The sequence below is a fragment of the Alligator sinensis genome, unplaced genomic scaffold, assembly GCF_000455745.1.
Source record: "Alligator sinensis unplaced genomic scaffold, ASM45574v1 scaffold246_1, whole genome shotgun sequence".
NCBI lineage: Eukaryota > Metazoa > Chordata > Crocodylia > Alligatoridae > Alligator > Alligator sinensis.
Window position 1 is genome coordinate 533,579 of NW_005842367.1, and position 21,608 is coordinate 555,186.

Genomic DNA, 21,608 nt, shown 5'->3' on the forward strand with positions numbered 1-21,608 from the left:
AAGGAACCATCCACCACCACTCTCTGGGTGCGGTCCCTAAGCCAGTTGACCACCCACCTGACCGTGTAGGCATCCACACCAGAGTCTGCTAGCTTCCCAATGAGGATAGGGTGCGAGACTGTGTCAAAGGCCTTCCTAAAGTCCAAGAAGATGACATCAGCCTCAGTTCCCACGTCCAGGCAGCCATAGAAGGCTACAAGGTTTGTCAGACAGGATCTACCTGTGACAAACCCATGCTGGTTTCCCCTCAGCATCGTTTCCCCTGCTGGGCCTTCACAAATATGGTCTTTGATTATTTTCTCTAGCATTTTCCCAGGGATAAAGGTAAAACTGACTGGCCTGAAGTTACCCAGCTCATCCCTTTTCCCTTTCTTGAAAATGGGCACCAACCACATTGGCCCTTCTCCAGTCCTCAGGGACCTGTCTGGAGCACCATGAGTGCTTGAACAGCTGTGCCAGCGGCTCAGCTATGATACTGGCCAATTCTTTCAGCAGCCGTGGATGGAGGTCATCCAGGCTTTCTGACTTGTTCCCATCCCGCCCCTCCAGCTCCTTAACTATTTCAGAACTAACCGTAGGCAGACTGGTGCCATAACATCTTAATCACTGACTTGGATGAGGGGGTGGAAAGCATAATGATTAAGGCTCTGGATGACACCAAGCTGTGGGGAAATGCAGGCACATCTGAGGATGGGGTAAAGATCCAGGATGACCTCGACAGATTGGTCCTATGGGCTGAACACAATCAGACGAGGTTCAATAGGGACAAATTCCAGGTCCTTCATCTGGGTAGGAAGAACCTTCACCACAACTCTATGATGGGTGGTGATTCACTGGTTAGCACTGCACCTGAAAGGGACCTGGGGTGACAATCGACCAGAAGATGAGTCAATGGTGCGATGAAGTCGCCAGCAGGGCAAATAGAACTCTGGCGTGTATCAGCCGATGTGTTACAAACAGATCCAGAGGTGCTCCTCCCCCTCTAGCTGGCATTGGTGAGGCCACAGCTGGAGTACCGTGTCTAGTTCTGGGCACCACACTTCAGGAAGGATGTGGATAAGCTCAAAAGGGTACAGAGAAGGGCCACCTGTATGATTAGGGGCCTGGAAGATAGGCCCTATGGAAGAGAGACTCTGGGAACTGGGTTTGTTCAGTCTGAGCAAGAGAAGAGACCAAGAGGTGACTTGATAGCCGCCTACAAGTATGTCAAGGGTGAACACCAAGATTTAGGGGAGCAACTCTTCAGAAAGCACCCCCAGGGAGGATTAGGACCAAGGAAAAATTTAGGTTGGACATTAGGAAAACTTATTTTCTGAAAGGGTATCCATCTAGAATCTGGAATATATTCCCAGCAGAGGTAGTGCGGTCACCACCCTTGGAGGTGTTCAAGCACCTCGTTGAGCTTATTTGAGCCCAACAACCTCCTGCCCATGGAAGGGGACCGGACTTGACGATCTTACTAGGCCCTCTTTGCACATATTCTAGTCTGAAGTAATCTTTCCACAAGAATATCTAAATCTCCTTGTGTAATAATCCAGTCCTCTTTGACACTGGCAATACCCTGGTGTCATCTGCAAATTTCACAAGGACATACCTATATTGCAGCATCAAGGTCTCTGATAAAAATGTCAATTATGATAGGTCCTAAACCCAATCCCCGAGGAACACCACCAGTAACTCTTCTCTGATCAGACAATTCACATTTCAAATGCCATGTAAAACAGCATTAACACCATACTTCTCACTATTGGAAATACCTCCACTGATTCTCCTAGGAATGAATTTGCCTATCACAACTGCATTATACTGGAAACTAATATAGACAGCCTGTGATCAAATTATATACTTAGGACTTTTTCCTTCTCAGTTATTTCCAAGAGATAAGATCACAGCTGACTGCAGAAGTTCTTGTTCTTAGTCTATGTGCAAAACTATTAAATTTCATTCTTTTTCTATTACTTGGTCCTAAAGATTATCCTGTTCTTTCTAGACACCCGAATTCTCTGCTGTATAGACAATATTTCCGAACAAGTACCAGCAGAATTTCATCAGCACACTCCCAACAAACTTGTGTCAATATCACTAGTGAAAATAATTCACAAGGATTAGTCTTGGGACTGATTTGAAGGACTCCACTAGTGACCTCCCTCAAGCCATTCAATATTATCCACTTCAGGCTAGGTCCTTTGCCCATTTTCAAGTGCCTCTAAATAGTTCCCCTCCCCTTTGCACCATTTTGAATGCTTTACTGGAATTCAGTTAAATTGGATCTAGTGCATTTTCTGTCTACAAAATCAGTTATCAAAGAAAGGACTGACCTTCCTTTGGTAAATCCATGATGCATTTTATGATCTTTTCCATTTACTCCCATGTCTTTTTTCCTACCTTCAAAAATTGTTCTAAAGAGCTTTACACTATTAAAATCAAATTAGAGGCCCTGTAGCTGCACAGATTATTCTCCTGTTCTTAAATATAGACCCTGCATCTGCTGCTTTCCAAATACATGAAGTTGTCCCAACTTGACGGATTTGTAAAAATTACAGGCTGCTGGTCTTATGTGCCAGTTTCTGTCCCAAATCCTGGGAGTCCTGAATCTTGAGTTCACTGAATCCTGAGTTTTACCACCATCTCCACCATGGCAATTTTGATTTCATACCTCTACTAACCATCCTGCGTCCCTGACTCATGTTCAACATCCATTCTTACTGAAAACAGGCTAAACATTTACACTGCTTTTGTGCCATACCTAAATTATTTCTATTCTCTACTTTACCTTCATAGTATAGCAGCCCTGCTTCTTTCCACGCTATTTTTTGTGACTACAAAAAAAATCCCTACAATTTTTTCTATCCTTGTAAGACTTACCTTCAGCTTAACTTTTGGTAGTTCTTATTCTATCCTTCTACATCTTGATCTCAAACACAACATAATATCCTCAGATTTTTTTTTATTCCTTGTAGGCTTATGCCTGAACCCCTTGAGGTTCATCCCAGTTAGGTTTGGTGCCTTTCTTACAAGTTTTCCCCTTTGATTGGTATAGAGATTCTATTGGTTTTATCACCTTTGACTTTGAATAAAGAGTAATTTTATAGTTTCTTTAAAGTCCCTAACCTCCTCAATCCAGGTGACTTCAGTAAATAGCTTTCTGAGTTTATTAAAGTTTGTTTTAGAAACCAAGAACCTTAGCTACACACCTCCTTGTTTCTTTCTACTTAAACTGAATATACTCATGATCACTCAAACCAGAGTTATTTTCTACAACTATCTATAATTTGCAGTGGTCATTACTTATAACACCACATTTAAAACTATATTCTGCCATGTTGATTCAGTGACTTTTTGATAAAAGAAAAACATTAAACTATTTTTGGCATCCTAGAGTATGTATGTAGGTCCTACCATTATGAGTTACGTTATTTCTCCCACGTTTCTGGGACATTACCAGTGAGATTCATATTTTTATGAGAGACTAGTTTTTTATTTATATGGAAATCCAAGTCCAGAAATCATGCAGATTTCCAGGACTATCCTCTTGCCATTCTGGCCAAAGTGATGTTGACTGAAAAAAACTATTTATCCATAGTATTTCTTCTTCTTTTCCAGCCTAAAACATCCTTAATGAATAATGCTACCAAACCACATTTACTTTTACTTCTATATTTATTGAACAAGAGACATACTTCAATACCTGTGTTCCAGGCATCTCTCTTCTACTGTGTTTCTGTTATCCCTATAATAACCAGTCCCACATCTTGCACCGGTAGTCTCAAATTGCTCCATTCCGTTGCCCAGCTTCCCATACTCTGTTCTCTAGTCAGCTTAGACAATTGTTTTACTAACTGTAATGTCTCTGTAACAACTGTTTTCACTAATATTAGTACTTTCTCCTCCTATCCATCCTTTTACACACCGATACTCCTTTTAACCATTCCTATATTTTGCTTACAAAATTTCTTCCTCCTGGCTACTAAAACCAGGCACATACGTCTCTCCCAGCCATCTTCCCTCATTTTTTAAATTTATAGCTCCTCTTAGCTTTCTGAGGGAGAAGTTGGCATGAGACTGCTATCTCCTGAGAAGCTGGAGTCCTTCCTTTAAAAATAAATAAAAACCTTTTCCTGAATGCCTCCAGGTAGTCAAATATACCAAAATCTTCACCGTACCTACCACTAAACCACCTGTGCTATCTTGTCAAGCCATCACCCTCCTTGTCTAGGAACCAGAAGAATTTCACTCAAGATAACCTGAGTCCCTACTGTTTGAGTGCCCTGTCCTGCCAGGCACAACCATCTTAGCAAGATAACAGGTCAGGAAACAAAGTGCCACAATGCATGCCATCAATATAGGAGCACACTAAGAAATGAAACACTGTTGTCCTAAACACTTCTCACCCTTACCCTGCAAACTCATCACCACCCAAAATATTTTAAAATATTTAGTGTCAAAAGAAAGGATATCAAATTTAAGCGCATAGTTTAAAAAGTTTTGCTAACAAGTTTTCTTTATGCTATACCTACACCCCTAAACCTGCAAATATGTGAAAGTGCTGATAACATTAATTGCTACAAACACAGTGGAAACTCTACTGGGTCAACAAGTTTGAAGCAGCTATAGGACACTACACAGTAGAAGCAGTACAAGTGAATTTTAACAATACATTTTCCAACCCCTATAATGATGTCAATGATACACAGCATCAGATGACAGAGCAAGTGTCCAGTGTCAGATTATCAGCATACAAATGCCTGCTACAGAACTGGCGATTTCTAGATGGTCTGTACTAGGTATTACAAAAATGTGCACTGCAAAATATTTATGTAGTAATTACACATACAAATGTGTATGCAGTAAGTAAAAAATGAGTAGTAATTACTTCCAATTTGGATATCAGCATTAAAGGTGGATGACTGAAAAACTTCTGTCCATCTGTCATGCCTGCACACAACTCACCACAAACTTGTTACTGGGTGACAGAAGCATGCAGATAAAGGGTCTAGTGTAGGCTGTACTAGAACTGACCTTATACTGATCTTTAAATAACTGGGATTTTTGTCAAGCACAATTTAAATTCAACATTATTCTAATCTTAATCCCTGGACACACAGAAACTTACTCAAGATCAGCGTTCCCTCTAAAATGTGTGGCATGCGGGGCTATGCAAGCATGCTCGTGCCATACTGCCAGGCATGCACACCGCGCAGCTTAGATTCTCTGCTCAAGATTGATACGGAAGGCCCACATTCTACCTTAACCAGGCCTACAAACATACATGCATATATGCAAAGTCTAGTGAGCAAAATATAATGTATTTAACCATACTCATTTCACATCAAATTTGATGCGATATTCATTGCATTTTAAATGCAAAACAAAATGCATGCCATTTATAATTCTGTATTTAATTCAGATAGTTCGATTTATGACTAAATTTATATTCAATACATGTTACCATATCAAAACTATCTTAAGATGTAGTTAAAAAAGTTTAACTGAGGTTCTGTCTAAACCTTCACATACTATTTTGAAAAGTCTCATCAAATGTTTGTGTGTAAAATGAAGCAAGGGAACTTTCAAAGGCACAAAGGTTTATCAATAAACTGATTTGGATTAAGGTAGGGTACAACTTTAAAGCACAACAGCTATTCCAAAAAAACTCCCCGTGCAGATGAGCCTCTACAGACCTAGAATGTTTCATAAAAGCTGCAGTTGTTATTTAAGAGCTGACACACATTTGTGGGTTCAGTGCAGGGGGTGGGGGAAGTGTAATATTTTTCTCCCCATCTTTTTCAGCAAGGTCTCTTTCACTCTGATTTGATATTTTTTCTTTACATCTACTTAATTTCTGCTCTATAGAAAAGACCTTCTAGAAAAATCTCTAGGCATGCAAACAAAACCTAAACAACACTATATACCCAGATAAACATGTCTGGCTTTAATTAACAGATGAGTTTTAAAATTCAGTACTTCGGTAAGAATGGTCCAACGAGTCACAATGCAAAGGTACCGCCCATGCTCAAAACATCAACCATTTTGTTTGAGATGCACATTGATACATGTAACATACGCTGGAGGGAGGCTGAATTCAATAAGGTGACTGGAGCATGCAAATATACCCAACTGGCCTCATTTCTTCCAAGGCAAGAGTATACTTTGCTGGTTACATCATGTTATGACCCTCTCAAATTCAATGGTTCTAGCAATCTGATTGGCTCTCTAGAGCTCAACCCTAATGTAAGCATGGCTATAAATATTCTTGCCGTCTTTCTTAAAAGCTCCACAATGCATTCTAATGGCCAATTTGGGCAAAAGTTTGCAGGGAGGCACATGCTGGTTTTTTGTTAGCATAAATTTGGCTTGGCCCCCTATGAGAGGCTGCTTTTTCTATGCAGAAGTGACTCTGCAGTTAGATTTCTAAGATAACACATATCCTTAAATTTTCAACATAGACCATCAGTGACCATACCAATTGTTTCTGCTTAACAGTGTGAGGAAAGCGCTGAAAGTTTGTGTCTTCAACGGCTACAAAGGCCTCTGGATGTGGGGCTTCAACAACACTCACCGGGGAGGGGGGGCAGCGCATTGGCTGCAGGCGCTCTCCCCATTTGCATCTTGAGATTCAGGTCAAGTCATTTCAGCCCACAGCCTGAAAAGGTGCCTAACTCTACTCTAAACAATACGCTGTAATATGCATATATTAATGCAATAAGACATTTCACAGAATCAATTCCAACACTGCATTTTTCCCCCAAGGGGTAGAGAATCCGCAAGAAAAGTAAACAATCAAAAATGTCATAGACATCAGGGCTGGAAGGGACCTCAGAAGATCATCGAGTCCAGCCCAAAGGGCAGGAAGTCAGCTGGGGTCATAGGATCCCAGCAAGATAAGCATCCAGTTTCATCTTGAAGGTGTTCAATGAAGGCGCTTGAACCACCTCCAGTGGCAGGCTGTTCCAGACCTTGGGGGCTCGGACAGTAAAGAAGTTCTTCCTTATGTCCAGCCTGAAACGATCTTGTAGTAGTTTGTGACCATTCGACCTCGTCATCCCTTGGGGCGCTCTGGTGAACAAACGTTCCCCCAGATGCTGGTGGTCACCCCTGATAAACTTGTAGGTGGCCATCAGATCACCCCTGAGCCTGCGCTCCTTCAGGCTAAAGAGCCCCAGGGCTCTCAGCCTGTCATCGTAGGGTCTGCTTCCCTGACCTCTGATCATGCGCATGGCTCTTCTCTGGACTCTCTCAAGCTTCTCCACATCCTTTTTGAATTGTGGAGCCCAAAACTGGAAGCAGTACTCCAGCTGTGGCCTCACCAAGGCGAGTACAAGGGGAGAATGACGTCCCGGGATTTGCTTGAGAAGCATCTATGGATGCAAGCCAGCGTTTTGGTCACTTTACTAGCTGCCGCATCGCATTGCAGGCTCATGTTCATCTTGTGGTCAATGATGACCCCCAAGTCTCTTTCTTCCATAGTGCTAGCCAACATAGCACTGCCGAGCCTATAAGGATGCTGCGGGTTTTTTTTCCCAAGGTGGAGAACCTTGCATTTATCGGCGTTGAACACCATCAGATTCTCGTCCGCCCACTTGCTGAGCCTGTCCAGGTCAGCCTGGATAACCTGCCTGTCTTCTGGTGTGGATGCTTTGCCCCAAAGTTTGGTGTCATCGGCGAACTTGGCCAGTTCTGATCGCTTCTGACTCCAGTGTCCACATCATTAATGAAGATGTTGAACAGTATGGGTCCAAGGACAGAGCCTTGGGGGACCCCACTGGTCACAGGACACCACGATGAGTGACTTCCATCGATTACTACCCTCTGGGTCCGACCCCGGAGCCAATTTTCCAGCCAGCGGATCGTGGAGGACCCAAGGCGACAATTGGCCAGTTTCTCCAAGAGGCGATCATGGGACACCAGATCGAAGGCTTTTTTGAAGTCAAGATATATGACATCAATCTCTTCTCCCTTGTCCAGGTGATAGGTCACCTGGTCGTAGAAGGAAATGAGATTGGTCAAGCAAGACCTACCCGCAACAAACCCGTGCTGGCTATCCCTTAAGATGTTGGCGTCGGCCAGTCCATTAAGGATGGCCTCTTTAATAAACTTTTCTAAGATCTTCCCCGGGATAGAAGTCAGGCTGATGGGCCTATAGTTAGCCGGATCCACTTTCCTCCCTTTCTTGAAGATAGGCACTATGTTGGCCTTCTTCCAGTCTTCGGGCACTACACCAGAGCGCCAAGAGTTTTCAAAGATCCGAAGATTGTAAGAAGTGTCAACAAATTTTAAAAATTGATAAAAGGACATCAGACTCTCACAGAAAGGGTAACATGAAACAACACAGCAGTGAAGAAAACCTAGTTACAACTCTCCCCAGTGTTAAACTCAGGACTAAAGCACCACTTTGTCATTTTTAGAGGCATTCAGACCAACACAATACTAATCAGGGTGAATAAACCTATAGCCAATTCAACCAGGAATGAAGTAACACATGCGTAGACAGGTTTATCTATCCACAACACATAAGGTTGCAGAATCTGCATAAACAACGCCAAACTCCACAGATGGGCAGCATATCCAAATACATAAACTGACCTATGTGTGCAGATCCCTTTGTAGTGCACTGGCTGTGAATCGCAACCAAGACCCAGGACACACAATTTCTTTTTTAATTCTACCTATACATTCATCCACCAAAATTTCAAACAGGACAAAGCTCAACATCACTACACCTAGATGCATAATGACTCTACATCTAAGTTATTAGCCTGGGTGAAAAATACCTGTCACCATCCTAATCATCTCCCCCACCCACTCACAAAAAGACGCACCTATTTATTTCAGTATTTGTTAACTTCTCATCCCAAATGAGTAAGCTGTGCTCCTCTTCACCATTCTACCACTTTATAGGACACCCTTCTTGCTTTATATCACCTGCCTGGGTACACTAGAAACTATAGATGCATGGATACATCAGTCTGATATCAGATCGGTACCGATATAAAGACAATTGTCTGTGTTGGAAGCCAGCCCAATAATTTGGTCGATAAATGCCTGTGCCTGCATGCAGCCGCAGCACAGGACCCAGGCAGCGAGTAGCACAGCCTTCAGCATGGAGAGCTGCCTCCAGCTGCTAAGTCCATTGTGGTGGAAGGGGAGGGGGTGGAGGGAAGGGGCAGATCAACCCCTCCAGGGTGAGGGAGGGGACAGGGGCAGAGGCAGGCGCTGCCCAGCCAGGGCGGGGCAGGGGACAGGACGAACCCATGGTGTGTCTGGGCGGGAGCCAGGCTCTGGCCTCAGGATAGGGGTTATGGAGGAGGCTGCAGCCACCCCAAATTCTGCCATAGCTCCCTCCCACCACTGCCGCCACATGCCCAGAGCAGCCACAGTTCTTCTCGGCTCAACCCCGCCACCCCATGCATGCTGAGAAGAGCTGTGGTTGTGCCAGGTGCGCAATGGGAGGGAGCTACGATGAAATTTGGGGTGCCTGCAGCCCCCTCCATAGCCCCAGCCCTGAGCCTAGACCCTGGCAAGAAGAGGCCAGCGCAACCCCAGCTCCAGCCTTCAGCTGCAGCCCATGCGTCCACCCCATGCAGATCAGGGGGGCACATGCCCCCCGTGCCCTCCCAGGGTGCATGCAACTGTAGGAGGCCCCCGCCCAACGAACCGCGGGTCTATCCTGTGCCCTGCCCCAGCTGGGCAGCGCCTGCACCTGCCCCCTCCCTCACTGTGGAGGGGAGGATCTGTCCACCCCATCTCTTCCCACCCCTCTTCCCTTCTACAATGGACTTACCAGCTGAAGGAAGCTCTTCATGATGTATTGGAAATCAAATTATTATCAGCCAATGCCTCTTTAAAAATCAGATATCCGTATCGGCCCCCAAAATCTCTATCAGTGCACCCCTACTAGAAACCCTGTAACTTTTAGATCTTAACTTTCACTTGGACCTACATATTCCTTCCTCTTCCTTTCAAGGCGGAAACAAAAGCTCCAGAGTTTCTGCATTTGGTATCTAGTACTTAAAATACAAGCTTAACTTGAAAAACAGGAACAGAAAACATGAAAATATGTTCAGCAGTGTTAAATGTGCTGTTTTCCACTTATAGTAAAACTGAATGGCGAATGATTTCCATGACCTGGGAAGTTTTATGAAAAAAAAAAAAAAAAAGGGTATGTCCTTTTTTTTGTTTCTCCATTTTGGACAAGTTTGTTAAATCACGTTTGGTACCTTTATCAGAAAGTTTGATATTAAGCAGAATTTTTTACAGTTCAAAAAAGCCTAAAGTTTGATTAGAGTTAGAATTTTCATGATTTGAAGCAGGTTATATTCTGTGACCATCCAAAACCATAGCAGCCTGCCTGTGGTCTTGACATTTCTGGTTCAGGAAACTTTTTTTTTTTTTTTTTTTTTTTTAATGCAAATGGACTTAAAAACCAAGGTTACTGTAAGGCTGCTCTCACTTTTTACAGACATGGTAAAGGTTAAATTTTAATAAACAGAGAAATAAAATGCGTGACATTTTAACTGAAAGCTATTTGAAGTTTGAAGTTTCTGTACCTAGCAAAAGTTAAGGAGATGCAGAGTTTGAATTACAGGGGAGCTTAGGGAGGCTTAGCCCCTCAATGAGAGAGGAGAACCCCCTGTAAGATTTGAAAATCATAACCTGGGGCGGGGCACGGAGGAGGTCTCCAATTTTATTAGGGCATCCTGATGGGCAGCCCAGTTTTGTTTTGCTTTTTTGCAGACCTCCCCCAAGAGTCAAAGTGTAATTTGAATCCTGACTATTAGATTCAAACAGGCAAGTACCTTATAAAACCCTCCTTTTTCCACTGATTTTAATTCCATAGTAAAAATTTTCTTTAGGTCAAATCCTAGCATACAAATGACTTGAGAAAACTTCTGAAAATAGAAAATAAAATCCATCATCCCCTTTCATTGGAAACAAAGAAACAAAACAAGACCCCCAAGCAATAATATTCTGTTCAGTCATACAATGTAAGTAAAAAAACAAATCCCAGACTGAAGGATTTTAAAGTTTAATACAGCCACATACAATACACTACTTCAGTCTTATTGGCAAAAATGCAGGAAGTTTGGAAAAGGCTATTTTTGGAAGACTTTTTTAAACAAATGTTTTCAGGACACGTTTAGTCAAGAAATTTTCTAACGTCAGATGAATGAAGTTTTTTCCAGTGTAAACTGATACAGAACCAACATAATGAGAAATATAAGAATGCAAAACGCATCATTTTAAGATGGGAGAGGAATGAAAAAGATAAAGCTGCCTACACAGGTGCTGGTTTGTGTTCCAATTAGAACACTTCAGCATGGCCTTACCATCACATGCATAAGTCCCCGCATGTTTTTAAATGGCCATGGAGGCCACTTTAACTAAAGCTCGGTGAATAGGTTGAAGTAGGGGCGGGCAATTATTTTGGGTGAAGGGCCGCTTACCAAGTTTTGGTAAGTTTTGGTGCCAATGGCAAGCCATTGAGGGCCACATGATAGGCAGCCGGGGCAGATAAATATTAATTTTCTAAATTTTTTATGGGCCCTGCGGGCCAGATAGAATGGCCTGGCCCACGGGCTGCATTTTGCCCATCCCTGGGTTAAAGGTACAAACGGAAATGACAATTTTTGCCTGACCTGGCCCCAGAAAGCAGTAGATAGCTGTGACCAAATACAAGTGCATGGCTGCAAACAGCTTAAAAAATGGCCGATTGGGTGAAAACCCGATCCTTCATTACACAAGACATCAGATAAAGATGTTACAAAATGTAGCCTCTTTTATAACTTGTGTCTGTGGAGCTCACAGCCTGTTGTTGTTTTCAGAATGGGGGGGGGGGAATGAAGGAGAGGGAGTTCAGTCTGAGAGGTTTTCAGCCCCCATGGACAGTGGGGAGGGTGTACTGCAGCCCCCACCACCCCAAGGTGAGGGAATCCAATTCACCCACCCCAGCCCTTCAGCTCTAGCTGGGGAGCCTCAAGAATGAGCTCCCTCCACTGACTTTCCCCCTCCCCTTCTGAAAACAGGGAGCACTGGCAGAGAGCCTGGCCACTGCTAGGGGAACCTGGCAGCAAGCAGAGCTAGATTCCCCTCCCTCCTGGAACCAACCCTGAACTTCTATTTGGTCTGGGGTAATGCTGTAACTTGGAACGCCTTGTGAAATCCTTCTGAGTTACAGCCAGGAACTGCACTTCTGTCTGAACCCTTAGATAAAGCATCCTAGACTTCATAGACATTAGGGCTGGAAGGGACCTCGCAAGATCATTGGGTCCAGCCTCCCACCCAAGGGGCAGGAAGTCTGCCCCCACAGATGGTGGGGAGCATCCAAACATGCCTTAAAGGCATCCAGAGTAGGTGTTTGCACCACTTCTGGGGAAATCTGTTCCAGACTTTAAGAACTTGACAGCAAAGAAGCTTTCCCTTATGTCCAGTTTAAAATAGTCTTCCTGGAGTTTGTGACCGTTAGACCTTGTCTTCCCTTGGGATGCCCTAGAGAACAGACATTCTCCCAGGTCCTGATGCACACCCCTAATATATTTATAGGTTGCCACCAAGTACCCCCTGAGCCTTTGCTTTTCCAGGCTGAAGAGTCCCATGTCTCTCAGCCTTTCCTCATAAGATTTGTTCTCTTGTCCTCTGATCGTGGCTCTCCTCTGGACTCTCTCAAGCTTCTCCACATCCTTCCTAAAGTGCGGAGCCCAAAACTGGATGCAGTACTCTAACTGCAGCCTCACCAAGGCTGAGTACAGCAGAAGGAGGACTTCCTGGGTCTTGCTTGAAATGAATCAATAGATGCAAGCCACGGTTTTGTTTGCTTCATCGGCTGCAGCATCACATTGGTGGCTCATGTTCACCTTGTGCGTGAGTGTCTGGTGCCTCTCAAGTTGGGGGGCACGTTTCCCCCCCCAGTCAGAAACTGGGAGGGGGGATCCCACTGGTTGGGTGGGAGGTCCCCCATAAGGCGATTTCACTGGTTGCAGGGGAACCAATTTCACTCACTGTAAAAGCAGCCACACCACTTCCGGAGCTCCATGGCCACTTCCGGAAGTGGCGCAGCCGCTTTTGCTGGTGGCCCTGCTCATAGGCCTGCGCTTGCGCCGGGGGGGGGGGGCACTGGCTACACAGGGAGTGCGGCCTCTCAGGGGGTGCACATACACCCCTGTGCACCACCTATACATCACCCCTGATCTTGTGGTCAATCATGACCCCCAAGTCCCTTTTGATCGTGGTGCTAGCAAGTATAGCACTGCCGAGCTTACAAGTGTGATGTGGATTTCCCCCCCCTTCCCCCCAGGTGGAGCACCTTGCATTTCTCAGCATTGAATGCCATCAAGTTTTGATCCACCCACCTTGCAAGCTGTCCAGGTCAGCCTGAATTGCCAGCCTATCCTCTCAGGTGACCACACTTCCCCATAGTTTGGTGTCATCATCCTGTGGCCATTTTTAAACACGTGGGGGCTTAATACACCTGACGGCAAGGCACTTTAATTAGAACGGCTGTCCGGGAACCACTAATTAAAACACCTCCCCCTACCCCTGAGCACGCATATAGGCAGCCTTAGTGTTAAAAATTTTAATCCAATCTTAGTTTTATTACATTTACAGCTTTGATATAACAAATCTTTATGCAGTCTGGGTCCTAGCTAAGATTGTTTCTCTGTGTATTTTGAAGCACAATGGGATAAAGCCCTACGCAAGCAATCCCTAACATTTATTGCATTTCCATGAAGTAATCTGCATTCTCAGTCCATTGCCCACCTCCTCAAAAACCCTGGACTTAAAATTTACTGATGATTATTTTCAGAACATGTTTACACTGTATTCTTCAGGTGGCCCATCTCTGTTCCCCAGGCATTAGCTCTCTGGGTTCTGTTTGGCAGTCCCACTCAGAACTACTTTCCCCTCACCATACAAATGATAAGAGTCAGCAGCAGCAGCTCATCTCTCTGGGCTCAAGGTATTTATCTGTTCTCAAAGCAACCCAGCTCATCACCCTACCCTTTTGGCTCCACTGGCCCTCCCTGCTTATAAACTGTCAAAGGCCTAAAGAAAATACATTGCAATAACTGAGACATGGAATGATGCTGGCCTGGACAAAGTTTAAGCTATGTACTTTTGAGGGAAGTCCTAACTGAAAATAAAGCACAACAGGCCTGAGTGGCAGGCAGCATGTGATCACAGGATGTTCATACTGCTTTAATTACAGTTAAGCTTCCTAGGAAGGGATTTTACAAACAAGTTTTGCTGGACAACTTTAAGCAAGGAGAACCTGAATATCACTGGCGTGTCACTGGCCATGAAGCACTCTTGTCAGATGCAATGCAGAGGCATGCATGCTCTTCCAAATCCACAGTTTAGATACAAAAACCCAGATTAAGAAACAGTTTCATAAAGATGTAAGACAGCATGTAAAGTTTTATACACCCTTTTCTTTTTAATACAATATAGTTAGCGGATAATAATGTAATAAGCAGTTTGAATAGGACTTTGAATTGCCAATTTTAGATGCAAATATAAAAGACTTTATTTCAGGCAGAGATCCCATAGTCCTACAATTAAATTCCTACTGAGATCACTAGCAGTTCTACATTCAAAGGGACTGCAGGATTAGACTCAGTTCCAACAAATTGTGTTCATTCTTTTACACAGTCTAAGGACTTGTCTATGTGGGAAAATAGTAGGGTTCCTATAGGCATCCAGTTCCCTGTGTGCATCCTTGTTCCATGTCTCCCTAATATAACCATGTTGGTTAGGGGCATGAAAAGATTATACTCCTAACCAATGAAGTTCTGATGGCAACCTCCTTCTACTCAACCTGGACACCACTATGCCACCAGAAGAGGGCTGCAGGCAAGGAGGGTCAAAAGAATAGGCTAATGACATATGCTACTTTTCCCTACACGGCCATAGTGGCAGCACATATGTAAAGATATAAGAATGCCAAGACAGACTAGATGAAACTACAAAGAGAGAATATGGAACAAAATGTCCACGTAAGAAGCTAGTGCAGAATTGCTATCGTGCTTTAAATTCACACCCTAACCTAGTATACAATAGCTTCCTTATATGGGTAAGTTCCAGACAAAGCTTTTATACAGTTCACCCCTAAATAAATAAAAAAACCCTAACAATAAATTGTAAATAGGGTCCACTCTATACTGCCTGATTAAGTAAGATACAGGAGTTATTGACTTGTGAATTTGTAATAAACTACCATAAAAATAGACTATATGTGATTTTTAATGCATAAACTATCAGACCTCAAAACAGTTCGATTTTAAATCACAAAATAGATTCCCCCCCACCTAAATAAAAATATTCCCAATTCAGAACATTGCAGGTTTTTTCAGCGCATAATCTGAAGGGAAAATGCAAAGTAAACTACAAGTGCAAAAAGTATATTTTGTCTTTAGAGTATGCCATAGAAAGTTATTTATAAGTTCCATGCACTTTAGACCATAACCATGAACAAAATTATTTCTCTCCCTAAACAGAAGCAACACTTTATCCAGAGAATGTCACAAGATAAGAGACACTTCACATATTAACTAGGAAATATAATTAAATGTTTTCAAGCATACTTATCTTTTCTTAATCCACTGGTGGCAATTATTCTAAAACAAAAAAAAAATTACATGGACAATTAAATGAATCTTTAAAAAGTTATGAAAGCAGGCCTGAAACCATTTAACTCTCCAATATAAAACTTTTAAGTTAGTATTCATCTATCATGTAATTTTACAGTCAGAAGACAAAATAATTTATAAGTTTGTAATCACATTTCAACACCAGTCTTTTCCACACTGTAAAAAGACAACTTTAAAACAAGATTACTGCAAGTAGCAGTATCAAAGATGTTAGCTACAATTCAGCTTTATTTTCAAGTATATTTTAGTTTATTGTGACTGAAATTTTTAAAAATACTAATGCTTTCTGACAGTTTACTGAGTAAAATGAACTGAACTTTAATGCTGATATAAGACAAGCTGTACATCCAGATCAGCCTTTGTTCCCCTCACAAATAGAGAAGAACAGAGCTAACAGGAGAACTGAGGGGCTCCCAAAGCGTGAATTTGTGGCTGCTGTAACTAGAGCAGCAGTCGGCAGTTATTGGGCTAAGTACCAAACACACCCTAAACCTTGACCCACACCTTGACTTGGTGTGCCAGGAGGAGACAACAGGGCAGAGGCCACGGTTGCGCTGCCCCAGCCCCTTCCTGCCATTCACCCAGAAGTGCACATGCAGCTGCTGCTGCCACACAACCAGTGCCAGGGCTCCAGACCTGGGTGCAGCTGTTTGCACTTCCCTGCTACCTGCCACAGAGCCCAGGCTGGTTGTAGCAGGACTTGCAGCCTCCCAACCACCTGGGCCAGCTGGGACATGCTGAGCAAAATGGCCTTGTGTGCCATGCTCTGGCATGGTTCTGGGGGTAACAACCCCTGAACTAGAGTGATTCTGCTCTGAACTGAGCTCCTGGCCAGGCTTCTGCCCAGCAAGGCTGTATGTATGAAGCTCCAACCCCGTGGCCTTTCACAGACCAGAACCTGGCCTTTGGTGGGCACAGCTGGAGTGGCTGACATGCCTCCTGCCTGACCCACATGGCCAGGTTGGGCAGGAGCCACACCAGCTGCTCCAGCTGCACCCACATGGCCCAAAGCAGGACACAGAAACACAGTGCAGCACCAGCCCAGCCCAGCTGTGTGCCAGGAACTCAAAGCAGAAGAGAGGGTGCAGGAAGAAGGGGAGAACACAATGTGGCACCTGCCCAGCCAGGCTCAGATAACCCATGGCTCCCTCCCTCCCTCCCAATTAGTCCCTGGCATGCGGCTGGGCTGGTGCCAAATTGTGGGCTAGTGCTGTGCACGCACGGATGAGCAGACAAACGCACGCAAGCTCCCCACGGCACTCCATGCAGCCACTTCCTCTCCCCAAGTCCCCAGCTGGGTGGGTGCTGCACTGTATTCCCTCACAGTGCTTCAGGCCACATGGGTGCTGGAGTGGGCTGGCACTCCTCCTGCCTAATCCAGCCACATGCCAGTGACTTGGGGAGGGGGCACAGGGAGAGCTGCAGGGAGCTCATGTATGCATTTGTCTGCACATGCATGTGCAGCTCTCAAGAGCTTACCAAAACTTGCTAAGTGGCCGTCCAGCCCAAATAACTGCCCACCCCTGCTATATGGGCATGATGTTAAGCATTTTTTAGTTTCCTGATTTTCATCAGAACAAAAAAAGTAATGAATTAACAAATTCCACGAAATATCAGAATTGGCCAAATGCAGCTTTCAAAAGTTGCCACATCACATATCAAAGACAAGGAAGGTTGTCAAGCTGAACATGAGGCCCTTCAAATATTTTACCTGGCCAATTATCCCCAATTACTGAGTCCCTGGCTAAGTTGCAAGCCTGGTCAAATAATCATGCAAAAAAATTAACATTTCAATTACATCTTTCACAATTACAGTTCACAATGAAATGCTGCAATCATGCAAGTACTATTACTAGGAATACTCAAATTATTCTAGCTACTAGTATTGATACAAGAAACTACAGTTTCTAAAAATACAGAGCAATGCTACTCAAAGGTCTTGAGGAACAACCATATCATTTGGATGAGCAGGTTTTGGACAAAGATGTAAGATACCTAGTAAATTCTGAAAAGTTTGCTTCAGAACTGGGAACCTAAAATATAATCTTCTTAAAGCATTCTGGTAAATTCCTTAGCTTTAAAAGCAAGCTACTTTTTGGTTCTCATGAGATGAAAATAAACTAACTGCAAAACAGTCTTTTGAAAGCCAGCTGGTATACAGAAGCATACAAATGGCCCGGATGAGCTCCATCCGAGGGTACTGAAGGCACTGGCTGATGTCACTGCACAGCCACTAACGGGCATATTTGAACACTCATGGCGCACGGACCAGGTCCCGGAGGACTGGAAAAGGGCCAATGTGGTCCCCTTTTTCAAGAAGGGGAGGAAGGAGGACCCAGGCAACTACAGGCCAGTCAGTCTCACCTCCATCCTTGGCAAAGTCTTTGAAAAAATTATCAAGGCTCACATTTGCGAGAGCCCGGCAGGACAAATTATGCTGAGGGGAAACCAGCACGGGTTCGTAGCAGGTAGATCATGCCTGACTAATCTAGTCTCTTTCTATGACCAGGTTACAAAACACCTGGACACAGGAGTAGGGGTAGACGTCGTTTACTTAGACTTCAGGAAGGCCTTCGATACGGTATCCCACACCATACTGGTGAACAAGTTAAGAGGCTGTGACTTGGATGACTACACAGTCTGGTGGGTGCCGAATTGGCTACAGCGTCGTACCCAGAGAGACAGTGGATGGGTCGGTATCGACTTGGAAGGGTGTGGGCAGTGAGGTCCTGCAGGGCTTGGTCCTTGGACCGATACTCTTCAATGTCTTCATCAGCAACTTGGACAAGGGAGTGAAGCGTACTCTGCCCAAGTTAGCGGATGACACAAAACCGTGGGGAGAAGTGGACACACCGGAGGGCAAGGAACAACTACAAGCAGACCTGGACAGGCTGGACATATGGGTACAAAACAACAGAATGTAATTCAACAAGGAGAAATGCAAAGTGCTGCACCTAGGGAGGAAAAATGTCCAGCATACCTACTGCCTAGGAAATGACCTGCTTGGTGGAACGGAAGCAGAATATGAGTTGTCAGCGTGACAAAGTCATCAGGAAAGCTAATGGCACTTTATCATGCATCAGTAGATGCATGATGAACAGAACCAAGGAGGTGATACTTCCCCTCTATCGGGCGCTGGTCAGACCGCAGTTGGAATACTGTGTGCAATTTTGGGTGCCGCACTTCAAGAGGGATGTGGATAACCTGGAGAGGGTCCAGAGAAGGGCCACTTGTATGGTTAAGGGCTTGCAGGCCAAGCCCTATGAAGACAGACTAGAGCAGCTGGACCTCTTCAGCCTCCGCAAGAGAAGGTTGAGAGGCGACCTTGTGGCTGCCTCTAAGTTCATCATGGGGGCACAGAAGGGAATTGGTGAGGCTTTACTCACCAAGGCGCCCCCGGGGGTTACAAGAAATAATGGCCATAAGCTAGCAGAGGGCAGATTTAGACTAGACATTAGGAAGAACTTCTTCACAGTTCGAGTGGCCAAAGTCTGGAATGGGCTCCCAAGGGAGGTGGTGCTCTCCCCTACCCTGGGGGTCTTCAAGAGGAGGTTAGATAGGCATCTAGCTGGGGTCATCTAAGCCCAGCACTCTTCCCTGCCTATGCAGGGGGTCGGACTCGATGATCTATTGAGGTACCTTCCGACCCTAACATCTATGAATCTATGAACACTACATTCTCCTCTAGTCAGGGCTGTCCCTGGGGGGAGGGGGGCAAATTGGAGCAACTGCCCTGGGCTCTGTGCTTTGGGGGGCCCCGCAGAGCCAGACCAGCTTTGCATCCAGCGCTTGCCAGCCCTGCTCCCACCGCGGCCACATCCGGGCCCCGCGCAGGCTGATTTGCCCCAGGCCCCGCACCCTGCTACAATCATTTCTGCCCCCAGTACAACCTGGGTGACATAACAAACCATAGCCAACATAGAATTCAGGAAATAAGTGGTGTGCTATATCCTAAAGAACAGAGACATACTATTTACTTGTTTACCTGGAAAGCTTGAGGAGTTATACCCACTTCGTGAACACTGTTATTCCAGAATAACAACGACTTTTTTGGTTTTGTTTAAACATCTCCTCACAGTGAGCCATAAAATAAAACATACTCTTACACCAGAATAAAAGCATCTTACACAGACATTCTTACCAGTATAATGACATAATTTTTAGTCAAAAACCCTTCTCCTATAGACAAGGCCTAACTTAATTCACTGTGCTTACTAGGTCCTCAATGATCTTAACAGGACTAAAGGAATAAAGTTAAGCATTATGCATGTTAACACGGATAGGGCCTTTCTGAAACATTCTGTTCAGGATGCATGAGCCATAAAAGAAGCCAGCTCATTTTTGCATAGCTGTATTGGTCCTGCACCACAAACAGGAATAGAAAGCTGCAACATGCCATTTTTAGCCATTACAGAACACAACTGATCTTTTTCACTATGGCAGTTACAAATGTGAACAAATGTAAGTTATTCCAGTGAGGTCTGTCTGAGTCTGAAGACAAAAAGAGCTAGTACTTTGGCAGCAGCTCATATCTTTCCCCAAAAAAACAAAAAGCTTACTTTCATGGCCACATGCAGTGTCTGGGCCCTACTGGTGAAACTAGTAAGAACCACATAAACCAGTGACAGAAGCAAAACTGGAGTTTTCTGCTTGGCTGGACATTCCTAAAACTGGAAGCCGAGGAAGGGACACTAGTGGAGACTTCACAATCCTCACAGTAGTGATCTTGCTCCTCTAAAACCATGCATAAAGGTTCAAGGTGGGGTGGGAGGAAAAGCTCTCTCCGTTTGAGGAAAAAGAACAAGGAAAGGAATATATTTCAGGTTTATCACCTATCACTTCCCTACATTTGACTGTATTAAGGTAGGTTGTGAATTTAAAGCACAGATATTCCAGAATATCAATCCCAATGGATGCTCATTTCCATAAAGCGAGTACTTCCTTTTTCATATTTAACTTAATCTAATTTGAGTGCTATTTCAATCAAATTCTCCATGCAGATAAGCCCGTTCTAGCTTGAGATATATTTATGAAAGGTGGGAAGAACACCCTGGAAGAAATCCCAGCTATTCTCCACTTGCTGGGAAGAAACTGGTCTTTTCACCAAGGGGTTTCACCACACCTTTTCTACCAGCCTCTATAGGCAACTGGTAATTTTTTCAGTCTTCAGAAGATACAGAAGCTGGATTATTACTTTGTGTTTTCATATCACAAAAAGCCACAACTGGATTTTCTGAAGGCAGTGCTTCTTGCCTGCAACAGACAAGAATACAATTTCCTTTTAAAAAACAGTATATAAAGAATAAATGTGTGGAGGTAAAGTGATGCAGTCACAGGGACATAGGCTCAAAGCCTGCTTGAAAACAGATCACAAAAATCATATTAATTAAACAGACACATGAAAGTTCTTTCTAGCGCAGCCAAAAAAAGGTACCCGTCAGTTATTGTACATCAGCCAGTGACACTAGCAGAACTTATCTTATCCCTGCCATTGAAGACACTGTCCTCCTTCTGGAGCCTCTTCCAAGAGCTCAGTGAAAAGAAACCATGGAATGGGCTTCCAAGGGAGGTGGTGCTTTTCCCTACCTTGAAGGTGTTCAAGAAGAGATTGAATAGGCATCTGGCTGGGGTTACTTAACCCCAGCACTCTTTCCTGCCTGGAGCAGGGGGTCAGACCCAATGATCTGCCAGGTCCCTCCAACCCTAGAAATCTATGAAAACAATAAGGAAAGTAAATTCTGTCATGAATGCAATAAGCCAGCTCCTGTAACTATCCCCTGCACTGAGTAAGGAAGTTCTACTCCTCCAGAAGACTAGTCTTTTAATCTCCAGCCCCACTTTAATCCGTTTTCATTTTGCTGCCTTTATTTAATTTGGTTCTGGTAATATCTTGTAACTTTACAATACCATATATAACACTGAAAATGTTTTTTTTTTTTAATTGTACGATGCTCAACACCTGCT

The 21,608-nt window shown here is 44.1% G+C and overlaps 1 protein-coding gene across 2 annotated transcripts in view; it reads right to left on the reverse strand.

The window, feature by feature from the left end:
- The window catches only part of UBE2K (ubiquitin conjugating enzyme E2 K), a 55,874-nt gene that overhangs the window by 32,464 nt on the left and 1,802 nt on the right, over nucleotides 1–21,608 (reverse strand). The window contains exon 2 of one of the 2 annotated variants that reach the window (XM_025210670.1): nucleotides 15,583–15,611. The exons of the other annotated variant lie outside the window; for it this stretch is intronic. Coding sequence (XP_025066455.1) covers nucleotides 15,583–15,611 — 29 coding nt within the window. The remainder of the gene's footprint in view (nucleotides 1–15,582; nucleotides 15,612–21,608) is intronic. 2 annotated transcript variants of the gene reach the window in all.